The sequence below is a fragment of the Eschrichtius robustus genome, chromosome 9, assembly GCF_028021215.1.
Source record: "Eschrichtius robustus isolate mEscRob2 chromosome 9, mEscRob2.pri, whole genome shotgun sequence".
NCBI lineage: Eukaryota > Metazoa > Chordata > Mammalia > Artiodactyla > Eschrichtiidae > Eschrichtius > Eschrichtius robustus.
In genome coordinates, this window is record NC_090832.1 from 51,821,310 (window position 1) to 51,840,996 (window position 19,687).

Below are 19,687 nucleotides of genomic sequence, written 5' to 3' on the forward strand. Positions count from 1 at the left end.
TCTTGAGAGGAATATGAGGAGTTGCGTCTACTACTAGCTCTGATTCTCAAAATAATTTTATTCCTAAGAAAGAGGACATGTTGAAGGTATACAGTTCTTAGCACACTGACTCGTCCCTTGAGGTCCCCTGGGAATTCTGAGGCAACTTCTCCCCACTACAGGGACTGGATACATTTTTTTTTTTTTAATTATTGGAGTATAGCTGCTTTACAATGTTGTGTTAGTTTCTGCTGTACAGCAAAGTGAATCAGTTATATGTATACATATATCCCCTCTTTTTTAGATTTCCTTCCCATTTAGGTCACCACAGAGCATTGAGTAGAGTTTCCTGCGCTATACGAAGGTTCACATTAGTTATCTGTTTTATACATAGTAGTGTATATATGTCAATCCCTGTCTCCCAATTTATCCCATCCACCCCCCTTCCCCGCCTTGGTATCCATAAGTTTGTTTTCTACTTCTGCTTCTGTGTCTCTATTTCTGCTTTGCAAATAAGTTCATCTGTACCATTTTTCTAGATTCCACATATAAGCAATATTACACGATAGTTGTTTTTCTCTTTCCGACTTACTTCACTCTGTATGACGAATACATTTTTAAATCGTTTCAGTTAGCAGCACAACATAAATATATTCAAGAAAATGAAAGCAAAATTTCTCCCTTAGAGAAGCTTCAGGCAGCTGAGTCTGAGAAGTCCATAGCCTGCAGAGCTTAAAATTTTTGTTGCCATATTCGCTGCATCAGCTAAGGAGCTGTTCTTACCCCAGTTTGGGAACAGAAGCTGAGCAAGACTACTCAGACTCACAATGAGTCCTGCAACAGAAAACTTCCCATGTGAAGAAACTCGGAAGGCATTCTCTCCACCCAGTTTTTCTCCATTCCTTCAGATTCTTCTTACCTCCCTTTTTATCATGGAAATGACCACAATTATTTTAAGTGGCCACAGTTTTCTAACTTCTAATCTAGCCCTTTTTTTCTTAATATAAAATTTATTTATTTATTTATTGGCTGCGTTGGGTCTTCATTGCTGAGCGCGGGCTTTCTCTAGTTGCGGTGAGCAGGGGCTACTCTTCGTTGCGGTGCGTGGGCTTCTCATTGCAGTGGCTTCTCGTTGCAGAGCACGGGCTTCTAGGCACGCAGGCTTCAGTAATTGTGGCACACAGGCTCAGTAGTTGTGGCTCGCAGGCTCTAGAGCACAGGCTCAGTAGTTGTGGCACACGGGCTTAGTTGCTGCGCGGCATGTGGGATCTTCCCAGACCAGGGCTCGAACCCGTGTCCCCTGCATTGGCAGGTGGATCCTTAACCACTGAGCCACCAGGAAGTCCTAATCTAGCCCCTTTTTAATGGGCATTTCTCTTAAAGTCCTTTTTCCTTTAAAATAATAAAACACAAAAAACATAACAATTTTTAACCCAATATATAGTTATTTCCCTGGAAGAGACAAATCGTCATCAACAATTAGTAAAAACTGATCCTTCAGTCTAACTTCCAACCTTATAGAGAATTCTTTTTCTTTCATTTACAAAATTTCAGGATAATTATGTAAATTCAGGTTAAAAGTTACTTGTATACACCTTAACTTTTTAAATCAAATTATGGTATAGGTCAATTATGAGGTTTTATTCCAAAAACCTTCTTTATAATTCAGAGGGCCAATATGAAACAGCTGGCTCCAAGATGTATGTTGAAATTTGACATCTTACTGCATATGTCCTATATTCCTTCTCACACATTTAACTGTACCCCTCAAACTGGCACAGCAAGGCAAGCATGGGTTTGTAGGGAGGATTCAGGATTAGTTGAATGGTTAGATAAGATGGCTTCAAGGTGCCTTTCTACACCAAGACTATGACTCTTTAGCTTAAGGGTTGACTAGGAATGAGGGTAGGGAAAGACAAAGGACAGAAAGACTTAGGACTCATTTTTGACATTGGATTCACATTCTACCCTACAAGAATCTGACCCATTCTCTACTAAGCTCTTTGCTATCTCACTTCTGCCCTACCTGTTCCCTATGCTTTAGCCAGGCTAGCAGACTGCCTTATTTGCACATGGTATTAGCAGAGGTCAGAATATTTGGGAAAAGGACACACACGGACCAGCAATGCTACCAGAACGGTTTTGCTGCTGGCAAGGTAAAGGGCCAAGGAGACTCCTGGGATGCCTCAGCTCTGGTGATTAATGCCCTTACTCCCTGATGCTAATCACCACCACTGGCATCCAAACACCATCAGCCTTGACTCTTGGCCAAATAGTAGAGATAAAAGCTATTCATCCTTTAGTATTTACTGAGAGTATACCAAGTACACAAACCAGAAGTAGTTCCCAATCCCTGGTTTCATTTGGAATACATGAAATGAAATAGAGACAGAACAGAGAAAGAGAAGGGAAACGTCTTTTAGCAACTCCTCCAAGAGATTCTATTCAATACAGTTCGATAATTCTAACAATATACAAACTAATATGATATAATAAAGACTAATAGACAGTTGAAAGCCAAAACACATATCTGATGGATCTCCATTCCTTGAATACTAAGAACCAAAGAAGAAAGCTAATGAACAAAAAGTTGATAATGAACAATGTATACACCCATGCATATGCATCAACCTATATATTTTTCCGCTCAGACTTTTTACAAACACACCTGGCCACCTGTCATTATTTTTAAGACACAAATAACAAACTACTCTTGCAAACAGTTACTTGTGAGCACAGTTATCAGTTGAGGAAACAATTTTCTGCAGGTGTAAAAATTACATTTCTCAATAAGAAAAATTTAGGTATAGTCAGTTTACTCATTAAGCCTTTAGAATTTAGTTTTGGCCTGCTTTCTTTGAATAGGGTACTTTCGTTTTAGGTCCACATAAATTTAACTCTAAAGAAAGTAGTTCTCCAACTTTTTGGTTTCCTGACCCCCTAGCACTCTTAAAAATTACTGAGGAACCCATGAGCTTTTGCTTATGTGGGTTATATCTCCCAATAGTTACTGTATTAGAAATGCAAACTGAGAAAATTTTAAAATATTTATTAATTTATTTAAAATAACAATGATAAAACCATTATATTCAACCCATAAAATTAATAGAAATAACATTTTTATGAAAATAATTATATTTCTAAAATGAAAATAGTAAGAAGAGTAGCATTGTTTTATACTTTTGGCAAATCTCTTTAATGTCTGGCATAATAGAAGATAGTGGAATTCTCATACCTGCTTCTACAGTCAAACTATTGTGATATGTCGCTTTGGTTGAATCATAAGAAAATCTAGCCTCACACAAATATGTAGTTGGAAAAGGGAAAAGTATTTTAACAGCCTTGTTAGATAATTGTGGATTTTCTTCTTTGCTGCTACATGAAAACTCAACAAGCACTTCCTTCCAAAGAGCTCACTATGGAAAGAGGGGGAAAAGAGTAACTTTATAGTGGAGACAAACACTACCTCAGACAAGTGTGATCAAGGTTAACATCAACAGTGATAAGTCATGTTGATAATATGTACCCTTGATATGATCCGATGAAAATAGCACTTGACCTCTGTGGTCTTCCTCCCAAAGCCCACAATTCCAGTCAAATCATGAGAAAAACATCAGACAAATCCCATTTGAGGGACAATCTACAAAATAACTGACCAGTATTCCTCAAAACCATCAGGGTCATCAAAAACAAGGCAAGTCTGAGAAACTGTCATAACCAAGAGGAATCTAAGGAGGCATGATGACTAAAGGTAATGTGGTATCCTGGATGGGATCCTGGAACAGAAAAAGGATACTGGGTAAAAACTAAGAAAGTGTGAATAATATATGGACTTTAGTTAATCATATCAATATTGGTTCATTAATTGTAACGAATATACCATACTAATGTAAGATGTTAATAATAGGGGAAGTTGGATTTGGGAGTATATGGAAACTCTCTGGACTACCTTCTCAATTTTTCTGTAAGCTTAAAACTTCTAAAATATAGTCTATTTAAAATTTTCAAAAAACTTGACAAGAAGTAATTTTTTAAATGATAGTTGCAATGTAGAGTCTGAAACAATATTAGTGTATTTTTTAAATTCTGTTATATTAAAATCCATTAGTCTTTCTTGCATTTTAAATGGACCTTCGTCATGCATGATTTTGTAAGAGTATGCATTGGTTATTGGAAAATATTCATTCAAAGAGTAATGCATATCTTCTAAATGTTGACACATTTAATTATACAATACCAAAACTTAGCATTTGTTAATATCACCATCAATCTCATCAGAAAAAAATACTTTAGAATTGGGAAGAGGTGCCAAGTTCATGGTGGCACCAACAAGTTTTCCAAAATTCTATTTTTTACTTGTTTGCTCAAATTTTATCATTGGCAACAAATACTTGTAGTTGTTTTCTTAAAGTGACAGTTTTATTGAATCTTTGTTCATTTTCAAGAAAATGTCTGTCAAACACTGTGAGAAAATGTCTGCCAAACCTGAATAACCATAGTCTGTCACTTATTCTTCCAAGTGTAAATGGTGTTCCAAGAAAAAAGTGACTAGTTTAGCTAGCAACTCAAACAATTGCACAAGTGTTTTTCCTAAAGACAACCATTGTATTTGGTACACAGCAGAAGAGCTTTATGTGTACTTCCTTCATGACAGTGAGTATTAAAAAGACATGTTCTCAGGGCTTCCCTGGTGGTGCAGTGATTAAGAATCCGACTGCCAATGCAGGGGACAAGGGTTCGATCCCTGGTCTGGGAAGATCCCACATGCCACGGAGCAACTAAGCCCGTGCGCCACAACTACTGAGCCTGTGCTCTGGAGCCTGCGAGCCACAACTACTGAGCCTGTGTGCCACAACTACTGAAGCCTGCGTGCCTAGAAGCCCGTGCTCTGCAACAAGAGAAGCCACTGCAATGAGAAGTCCGCACACCACAAAGAAGCATAGCCCCCCGCTCGCTGCAACTAGAGAAAGCCTGCGTACAGCAACGAAGACCCAACGCAGCCAAAAAATAAATAAATAAATAAATATTTTTTAAAAATAAAAAATAAAAAGACATGTTCTCAAGGGTTGAGATTTAACAATATTAATCATTTTTACTGCTTCTTCAAGGACATTTTAAAGTAGAACTGTAAGTATTCTTCATGGGTAATGAAGAATATAACGTGGTTTGGTGCCATTGCCTTGATTCATGCTAAAGCGCCAGCAATTTTATCCACCATTGCTTTTGCACCATTACTGCAAATGTCACCACAGTGGAAAAGGCAAACAGTATCCTAGTATTATTATAGAGAGTTTTGACCTCCAGGACCTCTGAAAGGGTTTCAGGACCCCTAGATGCCTAAGAACTGCACTTCAAAAACCACTGACTTAAGTGATGACATTTCTGACTTCTCCATTACCCTCTGATTGAGCCAAGTAACTATGTCAAGGAAAGGAAAGGAATCCCTAAAGCTCATGTCATGTCCGGAGAAATGAATCTGCCTCACTTTCCTTTACCACGCCTCTGATATGGAGGTAATGACAGGGAACAAAGACCACCCAAACATATTCTCTTTTACCCTCCCATAGTTCTCTAAAGCAGGGCTTCCCAACCTTTTTAATATCATGGCCAGGAGAAAAAAATGATAATATTTTCACTAAGGAGTAAAGGAATGAGGCTGCCTAAGGCTTGAGGTCCCTGTCCTGGAGGCACAGGCCCTATATTGCCTTCAGGAGGATGGAGGGGTCAGTAGCTGGGCCCATTCCCAGTGGGCATGCCAAGGCATATGAGTTGGACAGTTCTGCACTAAGGTTCTAGCAGAGAGGCAGGTCTCTCAGACTGGAGGATATCTTGTTCCCCAGCCAGCTTCACGCTTTATAAGGGGCTCAAAGCTTAGCTCAGATGTGGGAATTCACAAAGTATCTGATTGTACTTCATGGTAGAACCAGAATTATATTAAAGGTTTGATGTAGAACCTTTCCAGAACATTTTCAGATATACTGTAGTGATTAAGAGCACAGAATCTGACTCCTAGACTACCAAGGAGTTCAAGTCCTGGCTCTGCCACTTACTAGCTATGTGATCTTGGGAAAGTAACTTAACATCTTGGTGCCTCAATTTCTCCACCTATAAATAGGGACAATAATAATGCCTACCTATTGTAAGTATAAAATGAATTAATAAAGTACTTAGAACGATGCCTGATACATGGTAATATTTGCTATTATTACTATGCAGGTGCTATAGGGTCTCCGAATTGAGACTGCTTCTCTGAGCATGACACTGTTGAATTGTAGATTTGCAGAGAATAAGAATCCCACAGATAACAAAAGATTAGATGTTAACCTGAAGGATTCCAGATCTGAGGAACTGTGCTTGGTGCTGGGAGGGGTACAGGTGTGAGAAGAGGGTAATAGCCCAGGCCTTTTTAGTTTTACTTATGGCATACGTCAAGGGCTTAGAGTTTGAACTTCCTTTAACATGTTAAGATACTAATAGATAAGTTTCTACCTAATATATATGTCTATAAATATATTATTTTTTCTTGGAAAGGGCCATGGTTCAAAAATACTGGTTATAAGCTATCAACCCATCCACTCCTGGCCAAAGGTGTTTTTCATGATAGTGTCAGGATGGGTGGTTGGGTGAGTCTCAGATTTCAAGAGCCTCCCAGAAATCTAGAAGGGCAATCCAATGCTGGGACTGTCCCAGACACACTAGATGCCTGCTTCTTTACCTTGAGCTGGATGTGCTTTCTTCTTTACTGAATGGTTTGTGGCAACTATTTAGCCTAGCTCATAATATCATTATAACTAATTAAGAGTTTTAGGCTACCTCTGAAAGTACAATGATTTTAAGAGTCCTCTTCATGCAAAGTGTTCTATATCTGAATTGCCATAGTTATAATGTTGCAAAGAAATGCAAAATCATCATAACAAGAAAATAGTTACAAATAAACTGACCACTTAAAAATGTAGCCCTTCCAGAAATAACAAAGATCAGAGTGGAAATAATAAAATAGAGACTACAAAGACAATAGAAAAGATCAATAAAACTAAGTCAGTTCTTTGAAAACATAAAATTGACAGACCTTTAGCTAGATTCACCAAGAGAAAAAGAGAGAGGACTCAAATAAATAAAGTCAGAAATTAAAGAGGAGATGTTACAATTGATACCACAGAAATACGAAGAATAAAAGAGACTATTATGTGTTCATAGTAGCACTATTCACAATAGCCAAAACACAGAAACAACCTAAATGTCCATCGACAGATAAATGGATAAAGATGATGTGGTACATATATGCAATGGAATATTACTCAGCCATAAAAAGGAATGAAATGTCACTTGCAGCAACATGGATGCAACTAGAGATTATCATACCAAGTGAAGTAAGTCAGAAAGAGAAACACAAATACCATATGATATCACTTATATGTGGAATCTAAAATATGGCACAATTGAACGTATCCACAAAATAGAAACAGACTCACAGACATAAAGAACAGACTTGTGGTTGCCAAGGGGGAGGGGGGTGGGGGCTGGAAGGACTGGGAGTGTGGGAATAGCAGATGTAAACTATTACATATAGGATGCATAAACAACAAGGTCCTACTGTATAGCACAGGGAACTATATTCAGTATGCTGTGATAAACCACAGTGGAAAAGAATATTAAAAAAAAAGAATGTGTGTATGTGCATAACTGAGTCACTTTGCTGTACAGCAGAGATTGGCACAACATCATTAATCAACTATATTTCAATTAAAAAATTAAATTAAAAAAAGAGAGACTCATGAACAATTACATACCCACAAATTTGACAACCTGGAAGAAATGGATAAATTCCTAGAAGCATACAACATACCAACACTGAATCATGAAAAAATAGAAAATTTAGCAGTGAACTTGAATAAATAATCAAAAACCTCCCAACAAACAAAAGTCCAGGACCAGACAGCTTCACTGGTGAATTCTACCAAACATTCAAAGAAGAATTAATACCAATACTTCCCAAACTCTTCTAAAAAACAGAAGCAGTAACACTTCCAAATACATTTTATGAGTCCAGCATTACCCTGATACCAAAACCAGACAAGGATACCACAAGAAAAGAAAATTACAGGCCAATATCCCTGCTGAACATAGATGCAAAAATCCCCAACAAAATATTAGCAAACCAAGTTCAACAATACGTTAAAAGGATCACACGCAATATTAAAATGGGATTTATTCCAGTGATACAAGGATGGTTCAACATATGCAAATCAATCTGACACAGCACATTAACAAAATGAAGGATAAAAATCATTTAATCATCTCAATAGATGCAGAAAAAGCATTTGACAAGATTCAACATCATTTATGATAAAAACTTTAAACAAAGTAGATATAGAGGTAATGTACCTCAACATAATAAAGGCCATATGTAACAAGCCCACAGCGAACATCAGACTCTACAGTAAAAAGCTAAAAGCTTTTCCTCTCAGATCAAGAACAACACAAAGATGCCCACTCTCAGCACTTTCATTCAACATAGTATTGGAAGCCCTAGCCAGAGTAATTAGGCAAGAAGAAGAAATAAAATGCATCCAAATTGAAGGGAAGAAGTAAGACTGTCACTGTTTGCAGATGACATGATATTATATATAGAATACCCTAAAGACTCCACCAAAAAAACTATTAGAACTAATAAAAAGAATTCAGTAAAGTCACAGAATACAAAATCATATACAAAATTTGTTGTGTTTCTATACACTAACAACCAACTATCAGAAAGAGAAATTAAGAAAACAATCTCATTTACAGTTGCATCAAAAAGAATAAAATGCCTGAGAATAAATTTAACTAAGGAAGCGAAACACCTATATACTGAAAACTACAAGAGATTAATGAAAGAAATTAAAGATACAAATAAATGAAAGGATAGTCCATGCTCATGGATTAGAAGAATTAATATTGTTAAAATGTCCATACTACCCAAAGCAATCTATAGATTCAATGCAATCCCTATCAAAATTCCAGGGTTATTTTTCACAAAAATAGAACAAACAATCCCAAAATTTATATGGAACCACAGAAGATCCTGAATAGCCAAAGGAATACTGAGAAAGAACAGGCCTGGAGGCATCATGCGCCCTGATTTCAAACTATATTAGAAAGCCACAGTAACCAAAACAGCATGGTATTGGCATAAAAACAGATGCGTAGATCAATGGAACAGAACAGAGAACCCAGAAATGAATCCATATATATGGTCAATTAATTTATGACAAAGGAGCCAAGAATATACAATGGGGAAAGGACAGTCTCTTCAATAAATGGTGATGTGAAAACTGGACAGCCATATGCAAAAGAATGAAACTTGATCACTATCTTACACCATACACAAAAATTAACTCAAAATGGATTAAAAAATTGAACATAAGACCTGAAACCATAAAACTCTTAGAAGAAAACACGGGCAGTAAGCTCCTTGACGTAGGCCTTGGTGATGACTCTTTGAATCTGACAAAATTTTTGTTGCCAAAAACAAAAGCAACAAAAGCAAAAATAAAGCAGGATTACATCAGACTAAAAAGCTTCTGCCCAGCAAAGGAAACCATCAACAAAATGAAAAGGCAACTTATTGAATGGAAGAAAATATTTGCAAATCATATATCTGATGAGGGGTTAATATCCAAAACATATGAAGAACTCATCCAATTTAATAGCAAAAAAAAAAAAAAAAATCCAATTAGAAATGGGCAGATGGGACTTCCCTGGTGGCACAGTGGTTAAGAATCCGCCTGCCAATGCAGGGGACACGGGTTCGAGCCCTGGTGCGGGAAGATCCCACATGCCGCAGAGCAACTAAGCTCATGTGCCACAACTACTGAGCCTGCGCTCTAGAGCGTGTGAGCCACAACTACTGAAGCCCGCACGCCTAGAGCCTGTGCTCCACAGAAAAGAGAAGCCACTGCAACGAGAAGCCCACGCACCGCAACGAAGAGTAGTAGCCTCGCCGCAACTAGAGAAAGCCCACGCACAGCAACGAAGACCCAATGCAGCCAAAAATTAATTAATTAATTAATTAAAAATAAAAATGGGCAGATGATCTGAATAGATATTGTTCCAAAGAAAACACAGATGACCAACAGATACATGAAGAGATGTTTAACATCACTAATCCTCAGGGAAATGCAACTCAAATCCACAGTGAGATATCATCTCACACCATTTAGAATGGCTATTATCAAAAAGACACGAAATAACAAGCGTTGGTAAGGATGTGGAGAAAAGGGAACCCTTGTGCGCTGTTGGTCAGAATGTAAATTGGTACAGACACTATGGAGAATAGTATGGAGGTTCCTCAAAAAAATTAAAAATAGATATGATCTAGCAATTCCACTTCTGAGTATTTATCTAAAGAAAACAAAAACACTAACTTGAAGAGATATATGCACCACATGTTCACTGCAGCGTTATTTACAATAGCCAAGACATGGAAACAACTTAAGTATCCATCAATGGATGAAAGCATGTGTGGTATATCTATATACTGTAATATCATTCAGCCATAAAAAAAAAAATGAAATCTTGCCACTTGCAACAACATGAATGGACCTTGAGGGCATTATGCTAAATGAAATAAGCCAGAGAGAGAAAGACAAATACTGTATGGTCTCACTTATATGTGGAATCTAAAAAAACGAAAACAAAAAAACAAAAAACCAAGCTCATACATACAGAGAGCAGATGGGTAGTTGCCAGAGGTGGGGGTTGGGGGGGTGGGAGAAATGGGTGAAAGGGGTCAAAAGGTATAAACTTTTAGTTATAAAATAAATAAGTCATGGGGATATAATGTATAGCATGGTAGCTATAATTAATAATATTGTATTACATATTTGAATATTGCTTAGAAGATAGATCTTAAAAGTTCTCATCACAAGAAAAAAATTTTTTGTAATTATATAAGGTGACTGATGTTAACTAGATTTATTGTGGTGATCATTTTGCAACGTATACAAATACTGAATCATTATGTTGTACACCTGAAACTAATATAATGTTATAGGTCAATTATACCTCAATTTTTAAAATGTAACCCTTCCTCAAACTTCCATCACAGCTTAATACTAGTACTTAATCCAACCTATCATATCAATGTCTAATGTCAGTCATCCAGTCTGACATAGTAAACATCCTACAATTACAATATGGATATAAAGCAAATCTATCCATGCAAAGCCACTGACAAATGAAGATCTGGCTAACTTGAAGAAGAAAAAACTCAACAGGATAGTGACACCATAAAAACTTTAAAAGAATAAAAATACTTTAAAAGAAAGTAACTGAAATATTCATGAATTAAAACAGGACTTTGAAAAAACTGATGATATCCTTAAATGTTTTTATAAACATGATTTTCCATGTACTCGAACAACCAGTCATGAAGTGTAGGATATACTATTTTATCATCCTAAAATTTTGTCAAGAAAGTTATGCCAAAAATAAATAGTAATTTGTTCACTGTTGATTTTAGGAATTTAGTTCTTAGTTGTTATTATAGTCCATATTTTTGTCAAAAAAAGATAAAAATATCTATTTTTATAAGTGTTATCTTAATTTTTCAAGATAAAGTCCCAATCAATCTTCTTCCTCACCACCCTGATACAGTAGACTATGAAGATGTTGGTCTCTGATTTAGTGGCTTTTTCCTGGTACTAAGTCTCCTGAAATAATGAGCACATAAAAAATAGAGATAGGGCTTCCCTGGTGGCGCAGTGGTTGAGAATCTGCCTGCTAATGCAGGGGACACGGGTTCGAGCCCTGGTCTGGGAAGATCCCACATGCCGCGGAGCAACTAGGCCCGTGAGCCACAACTACTGAGCCTGCGCGTCTGGAGGTTGTGCTCCGCAACAAGAGAGGCCACGATAGTGAGAGGCCCGCGCACTGCGATGAAGAGCGGCCCCCGCTTGCCGCAACTAGAGAAAGCCCTCGCACAGAAACGAAGACCCAACATAGCAATCAATCAATCAATCAATCAATCTTTAAAAAAAAAAATAGAGATAAATACTCAGTAGCTGCTCCAAGAGACCACCTTTGCCTTACTACCTCAAGACACAACAGGTCTGTCCTTCCCCTTTCCTCACTAGGTCCCCTTCTATGGAAGTGGGGGGAGCTTCTCAGATATATAAGATTTTTCTCAAGTGGCAAAGTAAGTAAAACTTAAATGGAAGCCTTAATAAAATTATGTCTGAAGATATTAGGTTATTAGGACCTTGATGAGATTGATGCAATAGAAGTGTGAAGTGTCCGTATCACACAGAATAACCTTCACAACCAGAGACTGATGTTATCACCTTGTCAGAGGATTCTAATTCATCCTAATCCTTATTGGTCTTGAAGTGCTTTATTTCTGTGATAACATTTGTAGATTGGTTTCTCTCTCTGGTTTGAAAATTACAAATTTAGAAGTAATGAAGTCACTAGTTTTTAAGAAAAGTAGTCATAAAATGGCTAGCAGGTATAAAAAATACTTTCTCTTCCCCCTGAAAAACAATTCTTTTTTAGCTACCTAAAATTCAAGATAAATCAGAGAGACTAGTTGGAATGATAATTTATATATAATTGAGGTATTATGCTTAAAGATATATGTAACTGGCTTTGTTTTTCTCAAGATTTACAGTCAATTGAATACCCATTGAGTACTGAGAATTCCCAGAGCTTTTAAAAGGCAGAATTCATATCTATAATTACTCTGTAATCAACACCTTTCTCATTTATATGAATATATATGTACACATTTTTTTCTCTGTTGGATATATTGTTATATAATATAGATGTCACAGTTATAAAAATTCACTTTCTTTGACCTTGGCCCAAATAGGTCAGATATTATGACAATAACAGATAAGCCATAAGAACAAGGAATGGAAATTCTTTTATGTCATACCTCCTTGGATCATGGTATTATTACTTCACCTTCCTTTCCCCTGGTACTAATCTCACCTCATTTTTTAAAAAAATTTTCTTATGCTTGACTTTTACAAAATATCCCTAAAGCTGATTTTAGTTTTGCTTCCAGTAATAGCTGACAGTTCTCTCTGTTTCTAATTTTGTTTTAGAGCCCTTCTAAGAGTAAATTTCGTGCCAGTATCTATAAAAAGCACATGGGTATATACACATGAGTATTTCTCTTAATGAGACTTTTAAATCAGTTCTGACTCTGTGAATTGTATTTTAAGGTCTGAAACAGGAAGAGAGGAAAATATGAAGTATTTTAACATGTGAAAAGGCCAATGAGTCTGAACGTGTCTGGATACTCACTCTCTCACATAGCTCTTCAAATGTGCAGTCGGCAACGGTTCCACAGGCTTTATTCAGCCGCAGCTCTCTGCCTTGCACTTTTAGAATCCTTGGTCTAGTTACTATGGGAACATGAACAAAGACTCAATCTTGTCTGGATAATTACTATAAAATTCATCTCTTACAGATAGGAAATGCATAGCTTGATGAATAATAGCACATGATTCAACACATAAATTAGACAAAATGCTGATACAATGACTGCCACTTGAGTGTGGCATCAACCCATATACAGCAATGGAACTTATTAATTGGTCAGTGGAGATTGGGCATTGTGTTCTAAATGTATTCTCTTTCAAGAGAAATTAACTTACGTACAATCATTTTGTTTCTGAGCCAGCTCATCAAACAACTTATCCATGACAGCCTCCACATCAGCTTCACTTGTGCTACAGTGAAAAGAATAATAGAATATGAAATTAATAACACTTGAAGCCAACATCAAACAGCTGCCTGAGCCTGCTTAGCTTTTTGCCCATAAAAAAAAAGAACAGGATGTTATGCTCTAAATACAAACATCAGATTTAGAATACACTTAAAAGCAGAGAATATTAACTCTCAGGTAGATGATTCTGCCTTATTTGCATACACTGAAAGACTTCTGTGCTTCTGGCTGTTTTCAGTAATGAGACGATACAGGCAGAGTAAATCCATTAATACTATGTGTACACAATGAGAAGAAAGGCTTCTGGCTCTCTCTTGCATGCAAAACAAGAGCAAATAGACAAGGCAGTCAAGCATCCAGCAAAGTATCCTTTGAAATCTCTACTGCGAGGGTACATGTGAAATTAAATACTGAATCTGCCTTTTAAAAAAATCAAGCCAAGCCACTGACTGAGAGGATCAAACATCCAGAATTAAATTACCAGCTTCAAAATACCAACTTGATCTGCACATCAATAACTTTATCAGACTTTGAGTATAAGGACGATTATAGACCACACAGTTTCTCTCAAAAGTGTCCTTGTCAGAAACTCAAGAAAACTCTCTCCTTCTGTGATGCCCACCATTGCAGCTACTATGAAGTTAGTCTCGACAAAGAATCCTTTGTATTCTAATTAGAAATCACCATATGGTTTAGGGAACCCACATATACAAATGTGATAATACTATGGCTTTTTTTCCTCTCACTTTTTTTTTTTTAAAAAAGGACTGATAAATTAACAGTCAATAAAATAAAAATAACTGGCAGAAGAAATAAACGTTGTTAAAAAAAAACCTTCAAGTTAAAATATAAGTTTACTTCAACTCTATATACAAACTTATACAGGATGACCTGCCAATATGCTTAATTTTGACACACAAATCACTCTTATCTAGGAGTGGAAGCAATTAACCTCCATTCTGGACATCCGTCTTAATGAAGTCTGATTGAAAACTAATATGATAAATTATTTTTTCTTTAGATTAAGCTTAAACTAAATCAAAATAATTTCTCCCTTGAGATAATTATCAGGTGGCAAGCATTTAACACATAAGCACCTAATTCTTCAAATGTTCTACAGTAAAAGCACACAGTCATTATGAAGGTTTTGGAACTGTCACATTTCAAGTAATAACCACTCCACCTCAAGGATCTTAAAAATATCATTTGCAATGGTTGGCTTTGCAGGGGAATGCTATTTGACTTATATAAAGGCTTGTATGATATTTGAATAGAGCTGTATTAAAGTAATAAGATGACACTACAGAAAGAGTGATTATAGAGATTAAACAATTTTAAAGGTACAAAGAAATCATACAAGCCAATGTAAATGTCAATGCCCACACCAAGCACATGTATGTTTAGATGGCTTTGCCAACATCATTCATAGGAATTCATTTGGAATCATCTCCACCTTGCAATGGAGATGTACACACATACAACTGATGGAGAAGGGAGCTACTTTTTAAGGGATATATAAAGAAAGCAATGTCAGCCACCCAGGACATCTGCTGGCTTTCAGAAAGTTAACCTGTCCTTAGGTTAGGCATGTTACCCAATAGAGGGGGAGAACTGAATTCTGAAAAATAACTAAAACAGAAGACAGTCACGTTTCTCAAAGCATATTTGGTTAACAAACAATTGCTTATAAACTTCCTCAGTGGTGATTTCTTTGTTATTCTGTGCTCAAATATACTATAATATTAAAATATGGCTCACTAGACTTTAGTTAGGCCACATCTATGAAATTGCTATATGTGATTTCATTTATAGTGAAATTATATGTGAAATGATACAATTATTTTTATTATGATAGTACCTTATAAGAATTCTATTATATTATCATAAAAAGTTACTCAGGGACTTCCCTGGTGGAGCAGTGGTTAAGAATCCGCCGTCCAATGCAGGGGACACGGGTTCGAGCCCTGGTCCGTGAAGATCCCACATTCCGCAGAGCAACTAAGCCTGTGTGCCACAACTACTGAGCCTGCGCTCTAGAGTCTGCGAGCCACAACTACTGAGCCCGCGCGCCTAGAGCCTGTGCTCCCCAACAAGAGAAGCCACCGCAATGAGAAGTCCGCGCACTGCAACGAAGAGTAGCCCCGGCTCGTCACAACTAGAGAAAGCCCGCAAGCAGCAACGAAGACCCAACAAGACCCAACACAACCAAAAATAAATTAATTAATCAATTAATCAACTAATTTAAAAAAAAGTTACTCAGAAGTTACAACATGTAAAATAAAAAATTTTATTGGTGTAAAGTGGTCTAAAAATAAACATTCATAAAAGCATTTTATGTAGCTCACAACTGAACAGACTGTTATCCATCTAAGCCAACTTGCACTTGACCTCAGGGAATAAGAAGCTCTACTGACCTGCTGGGGGACAGAAACCTTATCTGCATATTGTCTTAAAAGCAGGAGGGGCTAGTGTGTTATTTTGGTTTTATCAGATGTATCTATATTGATATAAAATAAATAATGAAGCTATGAAAGAAATCATTACCAGAAATGAATGTATTCATAATCCCTTAACAATAACTCACAAGAAAACACTAGTCTTCTCACACTCCACTCAGACTTCAGATTTCCCTACTTAAGAGGATGCATCAATCAGAGCTCATTAATATTTTTAAGAATAAAAATGAGAGTAGTAAAAAAGAGAAATTAAAAGTTACCTGTCTAGGGGCTTCCCTGGTGGCGCAGTGGTGGGAGTCCACCTGCCAATGCTGGGGACACGGGTTCGAGCCCTGGTCTGGGAAGACCCCACGTGCCATGGAACCGCTGGGCCGGTGAGCCACAATTACTGAGCCTGCGCGTCTGGAGCCTGTGCTCCGCAGCAAGAGAGGCTGCGATAGTGAGAGGCCCGCGCACCGCGATGAAGAGTGGCCCCCGTTTGCCACAACTGGAGAAAGCCCTTGCGCAGAAACGAAGACCCAACACAGCCATAAATAAATAAATAAACAAATACTTAAAAAAAAAAAAAGTTACCTGTCTATACTGGCCTAAAAGATACAGAGTTTTACTTAATATTCAGGTTCATATCTGGTTTAAACATCTTTGACTATGTTTTTAAATTCTAGTACAAAATTTGGATGATTCTGAACTTTTTCAATGTGTCACACAGGAAATTAAAAAAGCTATCATTTGCTGAGCAACTATTATGTAGCAGTTAATTACCTAAACCATATCCACATTACCATGTAGTATGTATTATCATGTTTTTACTGAAGAGAAAACTGAAACTCAGAATTAAGTCATTTTATCTAAGATCTGAATACATAAAAATTTAAATTTTCTGTATAACGGAAAGTATTACAAATAAAATATACACATCAAATTGGGAAACATAGTGGCAACATTTATGGCATACAACTAATATTTTCAATGTATAAAAAACTCCAACATATAAAAAATTGAATACCCCAATAGAAAAACTGTGACAGGACCTGAACAGGCAAATTGCATTTAAAAAAAACAGCTCAAAAAAAAAAAAAAAAAACAGCTCAGTAGGCAAAAAGCATGTGTAAAGTGTTTCATTCTTACTAGTGATAAAAATGCAATGTAAAATCATGAGAGGCCATACTTTTATTCAAACTGGCAGAGATAAGGAAAAAGATAAAATAGCTGGAGCAAGCATAGGTAAGGGGAAAAAGAACCCTCTTATGTACCACGGGGAGGAATGTAAAACTGGTTACAAGAGTTCAAGGCAACCAGATAATATGTAATAAAAGCACTAAAAACATGTATATCATATCACCCAGCTATTCCACCCGTAGGAATCTCACTTATGGAAATAATAATGTTTAACGACTACAAGGATGTTCACTGTGACACTGCTAACAACAAAAAAGTGAAAAAGAACCTAAATGTCCAACAGTGGGGAATCTGAAGTACATTTGGATACACCCATACAATGGATCATTATGCAGTTTTTGCATCGTGCAATTTTTCCCTCTTGCCCTGGAATTGTAATTAAGGCTCAAAGTTGATGGACCGAAGTGCTGAGTACCCTCAGATTTCTAAAGAGAACCACCAATAAGCCACCAATAACTGGATCCAGACTCCTGCCCCTGTGGTTAAATAATGAGAAGAACCAGCCCTATTCCAAATGCCACCCTCCTCCACCATCCCCTCTATTCCTCACACCATAGTGTCTTTCTAAGGAGGGGAAAGAGGATCAGGAATCACTGGCTTTTGTATCTAGTATTTGTGATAAGAACCTTTTCCCTCCCTTCCCCTTAGGAAAGAAGAAGGTGATTTACCCTCCCCAAAAAACAAGTGATGAGGGAAAGTGATTCTTAGAGAATCACTTGGAAAGATTAGGGAAGCCTGGAAGAAGAAAAGACTGGCATTGCTTTCCTTAGTTGGATGAGCAGGACCTTAGTAGACTGAGAAATCAGAAGGTGGGAGGTGGGGTACTGAGCCAAGATGAAGCAATCCAGTTCTCACCAAAATCTCCCCAAAGGTTTGGCACTACTAGATATACTCAAAAATGTAGGTGAGGGGTCAGGCTGGAAACACAGGAATTGTTTGAAAATAAGACAAAGGCAGTTCCTTAGATTCTCTCCTTTCACCTGGACAGTCAGACTCCTATAATTCCTCCACTCCAGCTGAAACTGGTAAGTTTACTGTCTGGGACACTTTTAACACTGAGAAAGGGTGAGAGACACTGTACTACAATTCTACAGAGTAAACAGTGAAACCAACAGTCCTTACCTCTTCAGCATCCAGAACCCTACCAGTCCAGGAAGCTTCCATCCCAAGAAGTAGACAGAAAAATTGGAGGAAACTCAAATAGCCAAAAAAAAAAAAAAAAAAAGACCTGCAGATACTGACATTTGGGGGTTTTTCATTGGAAAACCTGACCTGCCACCTTATCACCCTCTAGTGAAGCCCACCAATCAATAAAACCCTATCTATGCACACAGAACTTCTAATCGGCTTTTCAGTGCTTGTGAATGGGCAACAAGTACTTCTAGGCATTTAAGGAAATCCTCTAGGATATAAGATAGAGATCACAATAAAGAAGTAGAGAAAAGGATCTTGGAGGAAGGAAAGAAAAAAATACAGAGACCAAAAGGGGAAAAATACACTCTAATATGCCTAGTATTATATAGGCATATTGCACTACATAAAGGCTATAAACAAAAAGGACAACTTGGGGGCTTCCCTGGTGGCGCAGTCATTGAGAGTCTGCCTGCCAATGCAGGGTACACGGGTTCGAGCCCTGGTCTGGGAAGATCCCACATGCCACGGAGCAACTAGGCCCGTGAGCCACAATTACTGAGCCTGCGCGTCTGGAGCCTGTGCTCCGCAACAGGAGAGGCCGCGATGGTGGGAGGCCCACGCACCGCGATGAGGAGTGGCCCCCGCTTGCCACAACTAGAGAAAGCCCTCGCACAGAAACGGAGACCCAACACAGCCATAAATAAACAAATAAATAAATAAGACTTAAAAAAAAAAAAAAAAGGACAACTTGGGCATAAGAAAGAACTCTGAATATGACTACTAAATAAAAAAATTTAGGGAAAAAGTTTGAAGTAATCTTTCAGAAAATAGAGCAGAAAGACAAAAAGATGGAAAATAAAAGAGAAAATAAAAGAATTAGAAGATAAATCCAGAAGGTTCAATATCTAACCAGGAGGCGTTCTAAAGACTATTGGCGGGCAGGGTGAGGGGGTGGGGGAAATTATCAAAGAAAAAAAGAAAATTAAAAATTCAGTTTCTTAGAACTGAAGGACATAATTTTCTAAATTGAAAGAGTCCCAGCACAAAGAATGGGGGAAAAGCTCCATTCTAAGGCACATTATTATGAAGTTTCAGGAAACTAGAAATAAAGAAAGACTATCCTAACAACTTCAGAAGGGAAAAACAGGTCAAATACAAAAGATCAAGAAACATTCACATCGAACTTTGCAACAGCAATAATGAAAACGTGAAGATAATGGCATAG

At 37.3% G+C, this 19,687-nt stretch overlaps 1 protein-coding gene across 3 annotated transcripts in view; it reads right to left on the bottom strand.

Annotated features, from left to right (window-relative positions):
* The window catches only part of AFG1L (AFG1 like ATPase), a 199,941-nt gene that overhangs the window by 28,754 nt on the left and 151,500 nt on the right, over window positions 1-19,687 (bottom strand). For all 3 annotated transcript variants that reach the window (XM_068551090.1, XM_068551089.1, XM_068551092.1), the window contains exons 9-10: window positions 13,627-13,697; window positions 13,270-13,370 (exon numbers count right to left, since the gene is read on the bottom strand). In XM_068551090.1, coding sequence (XP_068407191.1) covers window positions 13,270-13,370; window positions 13,627-13,697 — 172 coding nt within the window. The remainder of the gene's footprint in view (window positions 1-13,269; window positions 13,371-13,626; window positions 13,698-19,687) is intronic.